Source organism: Homarus americanus, unplaced genomic scaffold (genome assembly GCF_018991925.1).
Source record: "Homarus americanus isolate GMGI-L3 unplaced genomic scaffold, GMGI_Hamer_2.0 scaffold46197, whole genome shotgun sequence".
Classification (NCBI taxonomy): domain Eukaryota; kingdom Metazoa; phylum Arthropoda; class Malacostraca; order Decapoda; family Nephropidae; genus Homarus; species Homarus americanus.
The window spans coordinates 2,678,949-2,696,578 of record NW_024723050.1 but is presented as its reverse complement, the minus strand read 5'-3'; the positions used below and the strand labels follow the sequence as shown (position 1 = coordinate 2,696,578).

Below are 17,630 nucleotides of genomic sequence, written 5' to 3'. Positions count from 1 at the left end.
TCTTCTTATTTATAGATAGATTTATAATGAAACTTTGATGCATTAGTATAAGGACTTAATGCACCTAACAGTGTTTTTATTTAAATTTAAATGAATTTGGCCAATTAGTTCATTTTTTATTTTTTTTTTTTTATGTTGTCATTTATGAAAGTTATTTGTGCCTTTGACCAAGTAAAGAACATGGGCTATTGATAGTTTGTTATTTTTACTAAGAAATCATACCAATTCAGTGATGGAAAAAAGGGGGATGGGACATTTTTTCTTCGTCAGCAATTTCTATTTTTTAAGTAATTTATAGAGAAGCACAATTTTGAGTTATACAGTATAACTTTGGAGATTCATCTGCTCTGGTACCTGGTTCACTTATGTTTTTGCAATATATTCTGTGCACACTCAACACTGTAAGCACTAGAGTCACCATCTCCAACAAAAGTGGTGTTTTGGAGGTGGTGCCAATTTGACCAATTCCACAGTCTAACAGCTGCTTCTGTCTCCATTGCTCCGGAATGTCCCTTGAAATTCTTGGTACAGGCGGTTGAGTGACCCTGCTTCCAGGTGTCAAAGTTGGCAAAGAGCTTGTTTTGCTGAGCACTTAAAAATCCACAGGTATCCTCGTGTTCACCTCAGTGACAATCCTGATACTGATGCGACTCATACCCCTTTGTCATCTATGTCCCATTAAATGTGACATCAATGTCAGGGCAGGATGCACTAACGCCTGACTTAAGTCTGCCGCGACAGCTCACTTAGCTCAAAATATCAAGTGAGGGCTAAGTGAAAACTTACGTTTGCATGCTGAAAGCAAACTTACAGTTGTCGAATACACTGGATAGCTTCAAACATAGGTTGGATGGATATATGAGCAATAGGGGTTGGGTGTAAATGGGACTAGCCAGTATAGGCCAATGGGCCCACTGCAGTTTCCTCCATTCTTATATTTTTATGTGACTAAGACTGTATTCTGCCACGTCAGTTGACATCCGTCAACCAATCAGTGCACGTTACAGATATTTTTCTGTCCCTTCAACCAATCACAGAGAAGATGCTATGATGCAATAGCATAACACTTGAAATGCACATGGAAGACCACATGCTACGGCCACACAGTATTAGCTGCAAATCAACAAAATCACAACTGAAGTTTATTTATTCCTTTACTTTATTCAGGTATTTGTTTACTTTCTCTGCTTTATTCTGTAATTATATTTATTATTTCTATTTCTACTTTCAATCAATCATATTCTGCTCTTTCTTTATTAATTTTTCTTTAATTGTTTCTCTTTCTTTCTTTGTACTTAAAGAAAGGTACAGGAGAAGCTTGGTGTGTGAGTGGGAGAGTGACTGTTACCCTCCTGACTTAAGTGTAAACAAAAGAAGTTGGCGGAGGTACTGTAGCGTACTGTATGTGGCCAGTTGTCAATTCTCTTTAGTTGTCTATTTTCTCTTTGTATGGGCACACAAACGTACGTACATGTAGATATCTCACACTCAGGAATGAGGTAGAATAGAAACTCTCAATGCACTTTCTGTACATATATTGTTGTACAGTGCAATGCTTAGGAGTGACTAGGTGACGAGTAGCTTGCTCAGAGGTCCTGTAGGGCGAGGAGGTTTCTGAGGAAGCTGGGTGGTGAGGAGCTGTGAGAAATGTTGCTGGTCCGGTAGCCTAGTGTAGAATGAGTTTCCCGGTCAGCCGGGTCCATATTTATGTGATTTAGGAAACTCAGGATATGAGGTGCTCGTAGCGCGAGGGCCAATCATGGCAGCTTAAGCGTAAGGTGTGAAACGCTCTGATCCTAAGCTGGAGGTTGAAGGTCAAGACTAGGTCGGCGATTGTACCCCTACGTCCACTGCATAGACCTAGTCTCTCGGTGTAGCTGGCTGTACGCTGATTGGCTGGTAGGCGCGCGGCCGGAGCTCAGTTGGGAGTTGTAGGGGAGAGGATCCACTACAATACAAAGCACAAATCATTCATATTTTATTTTAAAGAAATATAGCAAAGCAGCGTGTGGTGATTAATGGCACGAAATCATCATCCGTGCCTGTCACAAGCGGGGTACCACAGGGCAGTGTATTGGGCCCGCTGTTGTTTGTTTGTTTCATAAATGACATGCCTGACGTTGTACACTTCTCCATACAAATGATTGCCGATGACGGCAAGTTATTTTGGGAAATCAAGAACCAAGCAAACTGTGAAGAGCTACAGAAGGATCTCTGTGGGCTCCAAGAATGATCGAAGAAATGGCTGCTGAGATTCAATGTCACGAAGTGTAAGAGGATGCACCTGGGACGTACCAACGGTAAGGAGGCGTATCATATGTCCCAACGGATTGAAGAAACTGCAATATTTGAGACTGAATGTGAGAAGGACCTTGGGTGTGTATGTTGACAATGAGCTGAAGTTCTCGGGACTTGCGAGAAGAAGGTAAATCAGGCAAATAAATTATTGGGTCTTATAAGAAAGTCGTTCAGATATCTAGAGGGTACTTCCCTCGTAACGATCTTCAAGAGTGAAGTGCTTCCCCATCTGGAGCACTGTTACCCCATCTGGTCCCCGAGATATGCTAGGGACTGTCAGTTGGTTGAAAATGTTCAAAGGAGGGCCATCAGACTGGTGCCTGCACTTCGGCACCTCAGCTACACTGAGAGATTGGAGCGCCTGAACTTGCCTAGCTTATACTACAGGCCGGCAAGGGGTGACCTAATTGAGGTGTATAAGCACCTCAAGGGGACCCACTCAGTCGAGTGTCCTTACTTGGAACTGGCGGACGCTCGCCCCACAAGGGGTCACAGCTCAAGATTGAAGAAGCCACAAGTCCGGAAAACTGTGAGGGCAAACTTTTTAGGAGTGAGAGTTGTGAACTCTTGGAACAATCTGCCAGAAAGTGTTGTGACGGCACCGAGTGTGAGCTCTTTCAAGACCAGACTTGACCAACACTGGACCAGGTTCAGGTACATTCAGTAGCCGGTGCATGCCCAGTGCCTTCCAACAGTGCGTAACGGAGACGTGACCAATCGCCCAAGCGGCAAACGAGCTGATCTGGGGTGAAGAGAATAAAAGCAAACTTAAAAAAAAAAGAATGAGTTGAATTGTTAAAAAGAATTCGTTGAAAATGTTTTACCTTATAATATATGAAATTCACAGCACATATTTAGAACTCAAAGGAAAAGAGAATGAAGGAACATAATTATTATGTACCATACAATCTAAATTCTAAATGGAGGTCTGAAATGAGGAATATTATTTAGTATTTAGATGATATAAAGGGTCTAAGGTAATTTTTTTTAAAGGGAGCTTTGCTTTACATATCCTTTGTGAGTGGAGGAAGATGGTAAATGTATGTTATCATTAAATGAACATTATGGAATTTCCTAGGCAGTAAAATTCACAAATTCACTGCTCCTGGTTCCAATGCATAGAAAGTAAAGTAATTACACCAATAAATACATTAAAACATGTGATTATATATTATATTATAATTAAGGAAAGTTTTTTGCATTGCAATTTACAAATACCGAACTTAAAGTGGATGCTACACAGTGTTATGTCTCTTACACTGGTGATCTCTGAGCAGTTAACCCAAACATAAACAAATCAGACGGGAGTCGTCAGGAAACGACGATTATTACAATTGGTTGCTTGAAATACAGGCATACTTTAATAATCTGGTAAGACTGAAAGAAGCAAGGATTCGGTAGAGGAAATGTATGAATATACACACACAAAAAAAGTGTGTGTCCAAAATTTTTACAGGTGGTCACGCTAAATGACACGATAACTAATGTGGTTCTCTTGGCTTCCAGCTAACTAGAAGGTGCCTGTCTGGTGAGAAGCTTCAAGCTTTCAAGAGCAAAGTGTTCCTCATCTTGTGTTGCATAAGTAATTTCCCACAAGATTTAGTACTGAGATAATGGTGTTATGGTATCTGAAATGAGCAGCTGTATATTTATAAAGTGAAGCCTCAATGAACTCTTCACTCCGGATATGGTAATGAAGGTTTTATATATGGTGTTTCTCCCATAAAGTGAGACTCAAAAACTGAAGGTGGTAAAAAATTGGAAAAAATATGAAAATCACATTTTTATTTTCTTGTTGCATTGCAAAACTTATTGATGACATGTTGGTGAACAGAAGGAAGAGAAGAAGATGCATCTTCTGGAGTGTTGTGGTGGGAAGTTTAGTGACAGTGTTCATCGTGGTCATTGTAAGAGACACTCTCTTTGCTTCTAAATTTATTTGTTCTACGGATGATATCATCAATAATCACATCACTGAACTGGTAAGCCAATGTTACAAAATTTAGTCTACGTAAAGATGTCAAATTCTTCTTTTAAATAATTTAGGCAGTAAATTTATAATAGTTCACACAACTCTGTTATAAAGCCAAAACTATGTTTTTCTAGTGTATTTTTGTGTTTTGATTGGTTCTGACCTTGATTTCCTTTGGAAATTGCCTTTTTTTTAGTTATTGCCCCCTTCTACCACTAACAAGATAGGGGATCTTGTTGGGAACCGGAGTTTTGGGTGGGGCGTTTTCTGACAAAAATCATGGCCAAGTGAATACAAAATACACCAAAAAACACAAGAAAAAACGTTGAAACCTAACCCTTTTTTGGATGCAGTAACCTAACTTAACCTAACCTGACCTGACCTATCCTATCCTAACCTGACCTAACCTAACCTAACCTAACCTAACCTAACCTAACTTAACTCACGCTGTTTTTATATAACCAGACTCTCACCATATGAGGGAATCACTATTATTTCTTACCTTGATCCAAATTAGAATCTTTACTGAGGTCGGGAGAACACCACAAGAACTAAAAAATGCTATTGCTTATTCATTTTTTTTCCCCAAATGTGCAATTAACTCCATATAATTGAAGTGACACCCATTGCAGACTTCCATGGTCGGAAATGAATTTGAATTTCGAAGCATGAGAGACCCAAAAATCACAAAATACTGTAAATTCTTAAAGCAGAAACCACAATTAATTTTAATTGGTGGCAAAAAAAAAAAACGCTTTTGATTGGCCGTGTGATGTGTACGGGAGGTCGGGTAGGCAAAAATGGCTGAAGATTAATGGAATTAAATAGAGAAAGATTTGGCATGCGTTATCTCCGTTATTATAAGTTTCCGACGGTAATGTAATAGAAGAAAATTATCTTAAAATTAGACGTCTTTTTCGAATATGATAAAAGATTAGGAATGTTGTGTGAACTACTATAAAAATATCATTTAGGCTGTACTGGTTACACAAGACACAGACAAATGTAAACAGAATTAGTTTTTAAAGTTGCTGGGAAACTGATTGGCCCTTGTATTTTTTTTTTATTAAAACAGTTTGTAATTATCACAGAATATTATCCTGTACAGTACAGTACCACTAAATTACAGTACCTGTACAATACAGTATATGAGTTGGTGTCTGCTGATATTAAGACTGATCATTATGCAAAAAAAAAAAAGAAAAAAAAATCTAAATTCCTGAAAAAAAACATTACAGTACAGTATGTTGATACTATTGACTTGTAGTATGCACATGTAGTTTGTACGGTACTATAGTTTAACCAATGTTTCAGATTTTATTAGATTTTTAATTCATCTGCACAACAAAATAAGTTAGAATTTTATTTATTAAAAACAAATCAAGCTCTAATCCTAATATTTTTACGGTTGACTTGGCAGAATCAGTGTTATAATATTTTTATTGTGATATAATATTCCCTGGTTTGGGGAGGACTTAGCAGATTTAAAATGCAATGCAGGTGATTTCATGGTCCCTAGTTACTTGTCAGAGTATGATATACAGTCAGTCCTCGACTTACGACGGGGTTCCGGACCAACGACCAGGTTGTAAGTCGAAAATGCGAAAATAATACATAGAAAATCTTAAATGAAATACGGTACAGTAAAAGTAATCAATAATGAAAAATGAATAAATTGTTACTGTGCACTTACCTTTAATGTAGTCAGCTGAATGCATACGGGACCTCAATAATTTTTAATTAAACAGGGAGACTACATTAATTGGATGAAGCCGAGGAGGAGACAGGGCTGGGTGGGTCATCAATTTCGCTTTCTTCAGACAGGTTAACATACTTGCTTGTTGAAGGTATTGGATCATCTTTAGGGAGTGAAGAGGCAGCAGTGGTGGGGTGTGAGGAGACAGCAGTGGGGTACTTCTTAAAAAATATTTCCAAATTAGAATGCACAGTTTGCCTTTTCTTTTCATTGTAAATCTCTCTGTAGCAAGCAAGTGCATCTTGGATCATTCTGTCAACTTTTGCAAAACGCTCAACATTTTGATACATTTCGTCAAACATTTGAAGCCCCTTATTAATAGTAGCAAATGCCTCTGCCATTTGTTTCACTGAAAACTTTTTGGGGGGTGCAGGTTCTTCTTCTACATTTTGTCTCTCTTCTTCCTCTGCAATTTTCTGTGCATCCAGTTCAATAAGATCCTTGTTACTTAGCTCTTCTGCTACACTTTCAACCAACTGTTCAACATCTTCATTATCAATTTCTATCTCCAGATGTTTACCCAACTCCACTATCTTGTTACTAATCTCAGAAATTGCTTCGTCTTCATTAAATCCTTTGAAACTGTTCACATTTCTTTTCAGGACTTTTTTCCATATTTCATTCATGCACTGACCTAAGAACATAAGAACATAAGAATGGAGGAAACTGCAGTGGGCCTATTGGCCCATACTGGGCAGTCCCGTTTACACCCAACCCCTGTTGCTCATATAAGCATCCAACCTATGTTTGAAGCTATTCAGCATATTCGAGTTAATGATGATATTTGGTAACTTGTTCCATTCATCCACTACTCTGTTTCCAAACCAGTGTTTACCTATTTCACGCCTAAATCTAAATTTGTCTAATTTAAAACCATTGTTACGAGTTCGCTCCTGGTTGGATAGTTTGAGTAACTTTGTAATATCCCCTTTGTTTAGCCCTGCCTTCCACTTATACACCTCTATCAGGTTGCCCCTCGCTCTACGTCTCTCGAGGGAGTGCAAATTAAGATGCTTTAACATGTCTCTATACTCAAGGTTCCTAATGCCCGGGATTAGTCTTGTCATTCTCCTCTGAATTCTTTCCAAGGATTTTATATCCATTCTGTAATACGGTGACCAGAACTGAACTGCGTAATCCAGGTGTGGTCTCACAAGAGCAAGATACAGTTTTAGGATGACCTCGCTAGTCTTGTAACTAACACTCCTTTGTATGAACCCAAGTACTTTATTAGCCTTGTTACGAGCAAAAACACATTGTTTACTTGGCTTAAGGTTACTACTTATCATTACTCCTAAATCTCTCTCGCAGCCGGATTTCTCTATGGCATCGTTGTTCATCTGGTATCTGGTTTCCCTGTTTACATCTCCTATACTGAGTACTTTACATTTGTCCACGTTGAATTTCATCTGCCATTTTTCAGACCATTCGAAAAATTTGTTTAGATCTTCCTGTAGTTTTGTGGAGTCCTCCTCAGATTTAATAACGCGTCCTATTTTAGTGTCATTAGCAAATTTGCTTATGTTGCTGTCTATGCCGATATCTATGTCGTTTATGTATATAATAAATAATAATGGTCCAAGTACTGAGCCTTGGGGAACTCCACTTCTGAAGTTGCTCCAATGGGATTTAGTGCTATTAATGCTCACTCGCTGTTTCCTGTCTTGTAACCACGCCCTAATCCATTTAAGGATCTTACCTTTGATGCCATGTGCTTCTACCTTTCTAATTAGTCTTTCGTGGGGGACTCTGTCGAAGGCTTTGCTAAAGTCTAGATATACCACATCATAATTGTGCCCCTCGTCCACCAATTCGAAAACTGATGAAAAGAATGTTAATAGATTAGTTAGACATGAACGTCCGCTTGTGAAGCCATGCTGGGAATCATTGATCAATCGGTGCTTCTCCAGGTGATTTCGAATAGAGTTTGAGATGATTGCTTCCAGTAATTTGCCGACTATTGATGTTAGACTGATTGGGCGGTAGTTAGAGGATAGTGATCTATCCCCCTTCTTGAAAATCGGTATTACATTCGCTATCCTCCAGGATTCTGGTACTACACCTGTTTTTAAGGACATGTTAAACAACTTTGCTAAGGGCATACTAAGCTCTTCCTTACATTCCTTTAATACTTTGGCAAATATCTCATCAGGACCTGGTGACTTATTTGGCTTTAGTTTGTCTATTTGCTTACTAACATCATTACTAGTCACTGCTATCTCGCTTAATTTGTTTTCTTCACTATCTCTGAATAGAGTCGGTGCCTCGGGTATCATGTTTAAATTTTCGGTGGTGAAAGCTATGTTCTTTATACATTTCAAAATGTTGTAATCCTTCCAAAACTCTCTGAGCGTTTTCGCACCTTCAGTAGCAGCAACAGCCTGAGTGAAGGTCGTACGTAAATAATATGCCTTAAAAGCAATAATAGCACCTTGATCCATGGGTTGGATGATAGAGGTAGTGTTAGGTGGAATGTAGACCACCTTAACATCAGGGTGCAGGTCGTTCAGGTGTAGTGGGTGTCCCAAAGCATTATCTAAAATTAATAAAATCTTGAACACAACCCCTTGTTGCAGACAATACTCCTTGGCTCGTGGAATGAAACAAGTCATGAACCAATCCTCAAACAGTACTAGGGTCATCCTTGCTTTCTTATTACTCTGTACTGTGATAAAACACTGGCAATGTGTGCTTGCTGACATTTTTAAAAGCCTTGGGTTCTCTGAATGATATATCATGAAGGGTTTTACCTTGAAACCAGCTACATTCCCCTCAACAGAAGTGTGATTCGGTCCTTTAATGCCTTGAATCCTGGCATGGTTTTCTCTTCTTTGTGAATGTATGTCCGTTCTGGCATGCACTTCCAGAATAAGCCAGTTTCATCCACATTAAGTATTTGCTCAGGCAAATAATTTCCCTCCACGATGACACGATCTAGCTCCTCCTTAAAAGCTTCGGCAGCACCCACATCAGCACTTGCTGCCTCTCCACTCACCTTTACACTGTGCAAACTGTAACGGTTCTTAAACCTTTGGAACCACCCATGACTTGCTGTGAAGTTTTGGTTGCACTCATCTCCTGCCTGCTCGTTCAGGCTTTTGAAGAGGCTTCTTGCCTTAGCCTGTATGGTTAGAAGGCTTAAGGGTACACGCTTTTGCAGCTGATCTTCCATCCACATCACAAGTAGTTTTTCCATCTCATGAAGAGAACCTTGTCTTTTTTTTTTTTTTTTGTTCCCTTTATAGGTGCTGATCCTTTCACTACCTCACGAATTCGTCCCTTGCCCTTCAAAATTGTTGATATCGTCGAGTGAGAGAAGCCTAGGTCGCATGAAATGGTTGCTACCGTTTTTCCATTTTCATATTGCATTATTATTTTCATTTTCATCTCAAAAGTAATTGACTGTCTCTTTTTCTTCTGAGCATTACCAGAACTCTTACTTTTACGCTTGCCAGTCATTTTAAAGGGAATTAAAAAAAAAATTTGTCAGTACACAGCGTGCTGTACACCACGAGACGGCCCAGCCCATGCCACGCAGTCATACGGGACGGAAACGTTTCGGTACTAGAAAATACGTACATAATTTGAAAAAAATTTTATACGACTGCGGCGGTCGTATGTCCGGGTGGTCGTAAGTCAAGTAGGTCATAAGTCGAGGAGTACCTGTATATGCTGGGTTAACCCATTGGCTACAGGCTTGCCATACAGTACCGGCACAGTACAGTACATTACTATACAGTGGTCCCTCGGTTAACGAACGGTTCGATTAACAAAATTTCGGTTAACGAATTACCTCCCATAAGGATCTTCAATTCGGTTAGTGAACAAAACCTTGATTAACAAAATCCTTACGACTAACACATTTTGTTGTGAGCATCAGCTGATGGGCTAGTCTGCCAATTTAGTAATCTGTTCTGTTTACATTCGTTTCCAGTGGAGTAAATATCAAGAAAATTGTGCTCTTTAATATTTTTTACATTTTTTATATTAAAATTATTAGTCATTTTAAAATTTAGTTAACATATTGATAATATATGCAGTACAGGGAACTAGTTTTTTGTGAGCCCATCAACCGCTTGACTCACCCACCAGGCGTCAGTTTGGCTTTGTTTACAGTGGAGTGAACATCAATTTTGGTGGTGTCGAATATTTTTGCATTTTTACATTAAAATTATTGGTCATTCTGAAATTTAGTTAACATATTGATAATATATAGTGCAGCGCAGTGTTGATTTAAATAAAATCATCTTGAATTACACCTAGTGAACTTAAAATTTTATTGGTGAAATTAATGCATCAAGCATGTGTCCCCTGAAAGGTGATTTCTCCTCCATCCCCACTTCTTTCTCTTCTCCCTTCTTCTCCACCCCCACTTCTAATTCCCAGCATCATCATCAACCAGGAACCTTCTACATACACACCTCCAAGTAAGTGTACTTTACTGCATTTTTTTTTTTTTACTTTGTATGTACTTTTCTGTGAGCTGGAACCAATTACCCAATATCCCATTGAAACAATGGATTCGGTTAACGAAATTTTCGGTTAACGAAATTTTCGGTTAACGAACGACTCTGTGGAACAAATTTTGTTCGTTAACCGAGGGACCACTGTACTGTATATGGTTTGTCCCAGTTTACTGTTTGCTGCAGCTTTGCATTGCAGTACTGTATATGATTTCTCATTTTTTAATAGTTCATACACAGTTGCTAATGGAAAATATAAGGTTTATGATAATCTCCCACCATCCACACATCATATAATGTATCAGTCATTTCATGCATCTCACAAGTTGTGAGGGAGACATTACAATAATTATTGTTGTGATACTTTCTTTGAGAAGAGTATTCCATTGATGCTACAGAATTTTTTCCAAATATTGGAAAAATTTGGTTCACAGGGAAGGGTTGCTGGGTAACAACAGGGCTGCAATGAGTGGGTTAATGGTACACTTGGAGTTGAATTTTTTTTTTTTCCAAATCACTTGTGTTTCACGGTTAACAGTACTCTACAGTAAATGTAGAGTAAAGTGCAACATACCTAACCTAGCCTTGCCAGTTATTATTAATTGAAACAAAGGTAATAAAAAATTTAATCATACTGATCATTAATTAATTAATTACAAACAAATGCAAGAATAGTTTGCTTAAATTTTTATTTTAGCAAAGCAATAGAAAAATATAATAAAACATAATTAACCAACATAAGTGCTGTACATTACTGCTTAATCATATACAGTACCGTACAGTACAAGGAACATGTTGCAAGACAATGTAAAGTTTCATTAAGTTTTAACTATACTGAGTAAACATTGGGTAAATACAGTAAATTTGTTATAATTTTGTTGTAGTATTACTGGCACAGTATTAAACATGCCCATGAAATGTGTTTTGCTTTTTTTCAGTGTGAAGAAGTAAAAAATGATGCAGAACAATCAGATGGCCACTTATTGTCTAACCAAGATTTGTGTAAGGAGCTGTGTGTTGAAGACTTGTCATCAAAAATTACTTGTCACAAATTCCACCTCAACAAGCCAGCAGTGTTTACACTGGACAATGGCAGGAAAAAGGTAGTAAAATCTGTTATAAAAATGGAGGACCGTGAAGAACCTATTGGTGAAACATCCACTGAAGAAGACGAAGTAAGCTAACCTTACTTACTTTAACTTCATTGATATTGACCATATTTTAAGAAATTTTTGTGGATGTACTATTCTGCCTAAGATTTAGTTTATGACTTTTATGTAAAGTGAAGATCATGTGGCATTCAGATTTATTCATGTCTGACTACTTCAGTTTGTAAATTGTTTGTTTTGTTTTGTTTTTTCCTCTTCGTTTTTGAGCGTTTTGTGTAATTTCTCAGTACATCCATCCCACCTGACATTGGGTTACAGTATTCACTTAGTTCAATCAACTCTTACAGTTTTCTATGAAATATGTTGAAATTAATTTTAAAATTTTGATAGGATAGCAGATATACAGTATGTACAGTAGCTAAAACAATTATCTGTGCATACTTTGTGGGAAACAATATGAGACCATGGACGAAAAATTTTGGTATATGAGGGCTGTCACTAGTCATACATAAAATTTTGGAGCATATCGACCCCCACCTGCACAGATACATAGTTGTTTTAGCTACTGTACAGTATTTTAAAATGGGTTGTACCTCGGAATGTTTTTTCCAGCTTTTACCATCTTTGGAACTTTGATTATGATTGGTTAAATATTTCTTTGACTATGCTGAGTCTAATTTAATTCAGACTTATTTAGCCTATAGGTAGTCTGGATTTGACCAGCATTCCTATAATAAAAGGTAGAGTATAATCACCTACTACAGTAATTGTATACTGTAGCTATTGTAATAAGAAATAACTCAAAATCATAAATTAATATTTACCATACTTACGGTATACAGAGTAATGGAGAAGAGTTTTGGGTGAGGCTGTGTAAGTTGTTGATGGCATGAAAGATATCCCCCATCTCACTCACTGATGTCAGTGTGAACAATTTACAGGTATCTCCCTATTTACAATATTTCACTTGAACGATGGTGATGTATTAAGAACCCCCTCTATATTTATGATAAAAAAAATGGCATGAACGATGGCCTTTGTCTCGCCAAAATTGTTTATGTGCGGATTATGAAACTCATCTGTTGCTGCACTTATCAACTGCGGTCTACCCGTGCCCCGCCATCCGGTGCACTGCAGTGTCATGCTTTATTCTATGGTGATTACACATGGTCGTGATTGTGTAACTCAGTGATTAATGGTCAGTATCGGTGTTGCTACTTAACATTGGTGTTTTTTATTTATTTATTTATTTTTTATCTTACAGTGAGAGGACATCACTAACGTTCACATTGTACGGTACAGTAAACCCTCGCTGTACCCTGCCGAACACGGAATGCTCACTTTCCGCGGTGTGTGGACCCTTTTACGCGGAGAGCGGCTGGCGGTCCTCTCGCGCCGCTCCATTTTTGGATCCAAACCTCCCGCCATCCGCCATGTTGTGTAAGCGTCGCGAGTAGGTTGCGCAGTGTATGTCTTTGTTGCGTTATCGGTGATGTCATATGACGTATCGGACTGTGATTGGGCCAAGCATCCTTACCTCCCTCCCCGCTAGCTGTGATTGGTTTAATGTACAGTGAGTTCTGCTATAACGCGTGTTTTGATAACGCGAATTTGCTCTAACGCGATTTGTGAATTAGGAACGATATTTGTATAACGCGAACGCTTGTTTGTTATAACGCGATTTTTGCTTACTATTTCTCCAATTTTGTGGTACAGTGGGGTATGCTATAACGAATCTAATTGGTTCTAGAACCTTGTTCGTTATAGCATTCATTCGTTATAGGATTAATCCGTTCCAGGCCCCCAAATACAACCACTTAACACTGAAAAATATAATATAAAATTGTAAAAATTGTAAAAAAGTGCATAAATATGCATCTAAACCCCTGAAATAAAGAATATCATTAATATTTGTAATAAAAAAACAATAAATTAGAAAAAAAAAAAAAATTTAAATAATGTGAATATAGTAAAGAAGAATATCAACAAGAAGCGTTCTGGTGATAGAATTCCCGGTGATGATCGTAAAAGAAAGGATATAACACTTGAAGAGAAGCTCGATTTTATCAACCTCAAAATCACCCTTCTCCCCCATCAAGTAAAGTGTTACATTTACTGTATGATTTCATTATTAGATATGAATGTAACATTTATTTAGACTGTGCTATCCTTTGTGTTAGGCTAACTACTAAATTTTTTCGATTTCGAGTAATCTGCACCTAACCCTATTTTCTCCATAAGCCCTGTTATTTCTATTACGCGATTTTCTATAACACGATATTTTACAAGAACACAATTATCGCGTTATAGCAGAACTACCTGTACTATGACGCGCCCCGCCGCGGGAGCGTTCAAGCCCCTTGACCTACCCGCATCAGTTACACCCCTCCTGGCTACACCGTGTATATCGGTATCCATTGTTCCATAAGAATGGCTTCCACCGGACCACCACCACCACCACAAAGAAACCTTGCATTACCTGGACCCAGCCGCCCTAAGCCAAAGAAGACACGACGTTCCTTAAGCTACGAAATTAAATATAAGATCATACAAGACTTGGAGAAAGGAACAAGACAGGTTGATCTCGCGTGCCAGCATGGTGTTAACGAGTCTACGATCAGGACAATTAAGAAGGAGCACATGAACATCACAAAGTTTACAGGTGCTTCTATGATCAAGTTCTGCCACAACCAGGTGCTTCTCAAGACGGAAAAATTACTTGTGAGCTACTTGGTTCGTCAGGCGCGACGGAACATGGCGGTGGACACTCGCTCAGTTAAGGAGTACGCACGTGAACTGTATGCTGCAGTGTCACGAAAGATGGGAATTGCAGAGCCCAAACCCTTTAATGCTTCCTCTGGGTGGTTACAGAGGTTTAAGAAGAGGAACAAGATCACCAATATTAACATTGATGGTGAAGAAGCGAGTGCTGACCGTGTTGCGGCTAGGGAATTTCCTCTGTTTTTACGTGAGATTATGGAGGAAGGACAGTACACCGACGACCAGGTGTTTAACATGGACGAATCTGGTCTTTTTTGGAAAAAGCTACCTTCCAAGACCTTCGTTGTGAAGAATGCCAGCAAGTGTCGGGGCCGGAAGTTGCAGAAGGAGCGCATCACCGCCCTGTTTACCACCAATGCCTCCGGTACATGTAAGCTCAAGTTATCGGTGATCCACACAACACGCAAGTTGCACGCCTACAAGAGCATGGACATGACCAGGCTAAATGTCCACTGGCTGACCGCACGTAAGGCGTGGATGTTCTCTACTCTGTCCCTCTCCTGGTTTGATGACTGTTTCGTTCCTGACGTTAAGAAATTCTGTGAGCAACACAATGTTCCATTCAAGATTTTGTTGCTGCTTGACAACGCACCAGGACACTCGCCCCTACTGTTAAATCGTCACCCCAACGTAAAAGTGGTCTTCCTTCCTCCCAACACTACGTTTATAATACAGCCCATGGACCAAGAATTGATCTGTAATGTGAAAGCTGCATTCTCTGCCAAGAAATTCAAGCTCTTGAATGACTACACCAACACCAAGGAAGAGTTGCGTAACCTGAGTGACACCGACACCGATAGCAAGAGCGAAGACGACGAGGAACAACAGTTGGCAGAGCAAGAAGTACTTGTGAGACAATTTTGGAGAACATTCAACGTCAAGAAAGCTGTGGACTTCTAGGTGGAGGCATGGGATCAGCTGTCTGTAGCAACTGTTCGTCATGCATGGAGACATGTGTTGCAAGATATTCCGGGTGGGAGGCAGAGTAAATCTGTGACTGGTGAGGTTCAGACTGTTGCAGTAGCAGTGGACCTTGCCAGAGAAGCTGCACAGAGTGTTACAGCTGCAGGCTTCTCCAAGACCACCAACGACGACATCCTGGAGGTGATAAGGGATTCTGATGTGACTACCGACGAGATGGTAGATGATGATGACGTCAGTGAAGAGGCAGGTGGTGCATCATCCCAAGAAGAATGCCGGTTATCCCATAGTAATGTAAGGGGTGCCATCGAGTGTATTGAGAAAGTCAGGCTCCTCCTTTCCGACGACCCTGACGCTAACAGGTATGAAATCTTCACTACCCAGCTGTTGTAGACTATGGAGCCCTACATCAAGGTTTATCACGACAACATAAACACCAGCCGTCAGCAAAGCATAACCTAGTTTTTCGCCCGCAACCCACCACAGCCAGCCCAAGCCAGTGATAGTGACAGAGACAGTGATGATGACTTGAGGGATTTGTCAGGGAGGCACTAGTAAGTGTGGATGACAGTGATGGACTCACCTGAGGGCCAGTAGCCTGCCCTCTGCCTCGGAACCAGCCTCCATTCCCCTACGCCGACCCATCTCTTCTACTAACGTAAGTGTTAACCCCAACCTTGTTTTTTTGTAACCTAACCTTCATAATATTATTCTCTTATTGATTGTTCCCTTCTATATTATGTGTGTGTGAATACCATCATAAAGTTAAGATGTTATTTTTAGTAAAATGTACGTATTGTGTCGGGAAAAAGTGGAGTTTGGGGGTCGGCCCGGTCTCTATTTCAATTAATCCCATATGTTATGTTGTTCACTTTACGCGTTTCTCACTTTACGCGGACCGCCGTGAGTTCAATTGACCGCGTAAAGTGAGGCTTCACTGTACTCTGTTATGGTGACTGTGAAGTGATTTGTGCTTTTTTACTGCAAAGTGTGTTGCCTTTGTTTTTGTGAACATGATGTGAGCAGTGTCTGTTTATATCATTGTTTTTACGTTAAAATCTGTGATTTTTTCCCTCACAGCTGAGAGGACATCACTGACATTCAGATTGTATTCAGTTTCTGTGATTGTGAAATGCTTTTGCTCTGTTTTTGTTACTGTTAAGTGAGCAGTGTAACTTTGAAAATATCTAGCAAGTGTGTTGCTGAGGCTCCTGTGGCTGGGAAGGCCAAGGCAGGCTCCCAGGAAAACTGTGCTTCTGGACATGTGATGATGACCAGGTTTGTTCTTAATGATGTGGTGAGTGTTGTTTAATTGTGTTTTAGGTGTATTATTATTTTATGAATTGTATTTTTGGCGATACAGTAGAACGTCGATTCAATTTAAGATTGTTGATTGAAAGCGACACCCACAATTAAGGACAAAGGTTTAATTTAAAGCAAATCTTTCCTATTTTGCGCGAGTCAATCTGGCACATCATATTTAAAATTTTGCGCCTATGTTTCTCTGGGCACGCTACACTGTCCAAAGGGCAAAGCTGTACTGTACATGTACTCAAAATAATGTACTAAATTATTACTAAAATTTTTGTCGAGTGCAAACTATAGCATGTTTATATTCAAATTAATCACTATCTTATAAGAATTCCAGCAATGTAAATTATATTCTCCCCGGTCACTTCTGTGACATTTTATAAGTGTAATGGGGGGTAGTAGAAAGTATAGATAGAATATTTAGTTGTAGGAATGTAAAGTGAGGAAGTTTGGTAGCGTGGCCGATTTGGTATTTACAGTAGCTGGCTGGTATGCACGTGGACCCCTATGTCCATGGCCACCACGGTGCCCATGACCTCGCTGAGGGGGTGGCTGGCTGGGTGGGGAGGGGGAATGAGCACCATTGTCTGTATTACTGTCTTCACCACTGGCCACCTCAATAAACTCTACATCATCTGGATCGGTTTCCTCCCCATTACTGTCTTCGTCATCCAGTACAATATCAGTGCCACTCAAATCAAGAAATTCTTGATGAATAGCATTACTGTCGAGCAACTGCCTTCGCTTGGGCATGGAGAAGTGTGGTGGGTCATGAGACATCGAAGGAAGGGCATCCATCATCATAGCTGGTGGGTAACTGGACAAAAATAACATGTGAGCTGAGTTTCTAAGTGAATAAATATCATATGCAAAGTATTTTGTCCCACTTGGGCTTCCAAACTGTGCCGCAAAAATTAAGGAAGTAACGGAACGTCACACGGGGTCACTATTGTGGACATAGAGGAAAGTCACCCGGGCTTTATGGGTTAATAACAGAAAAATTAACAGATCCATAAGTC

The 17,630-nt window shown here is 39.5% G+C and overlaps 1 protein-coding gene across 1 annotated transcript in view; it reads left to right on the top strand.

Annotated features, from left to right (window-relative positions):
- The first annotated feature begins 3,553 nt into the window (after positions 1-3,553).
- LOC121863262 (divergent protein kinase domain 1C-like) overlaps positions 3,554-17,630 on the top strand; it is a 16,833-nt gene continuing 2,756 nt past the window's right edge. The window contains exons 1-3 of the mRNA XM_042361820.1: positions 3,554-3,669; positions 3,805-4,280; positions 11,428-11,664. Of these exons, the coding sequence (XP_042217754.1) occupies positions 4,068-4,280; positions 11,428-11,664 (450 nt within the window). The 5' untranslated portion in view covers positions 3,554-3,669; positions 3,805-4,067. The remainder of the gene's footprint in view (positions 3,670-3,804; positions 4,281-11,427; positions 11,665-17,630) is intronic.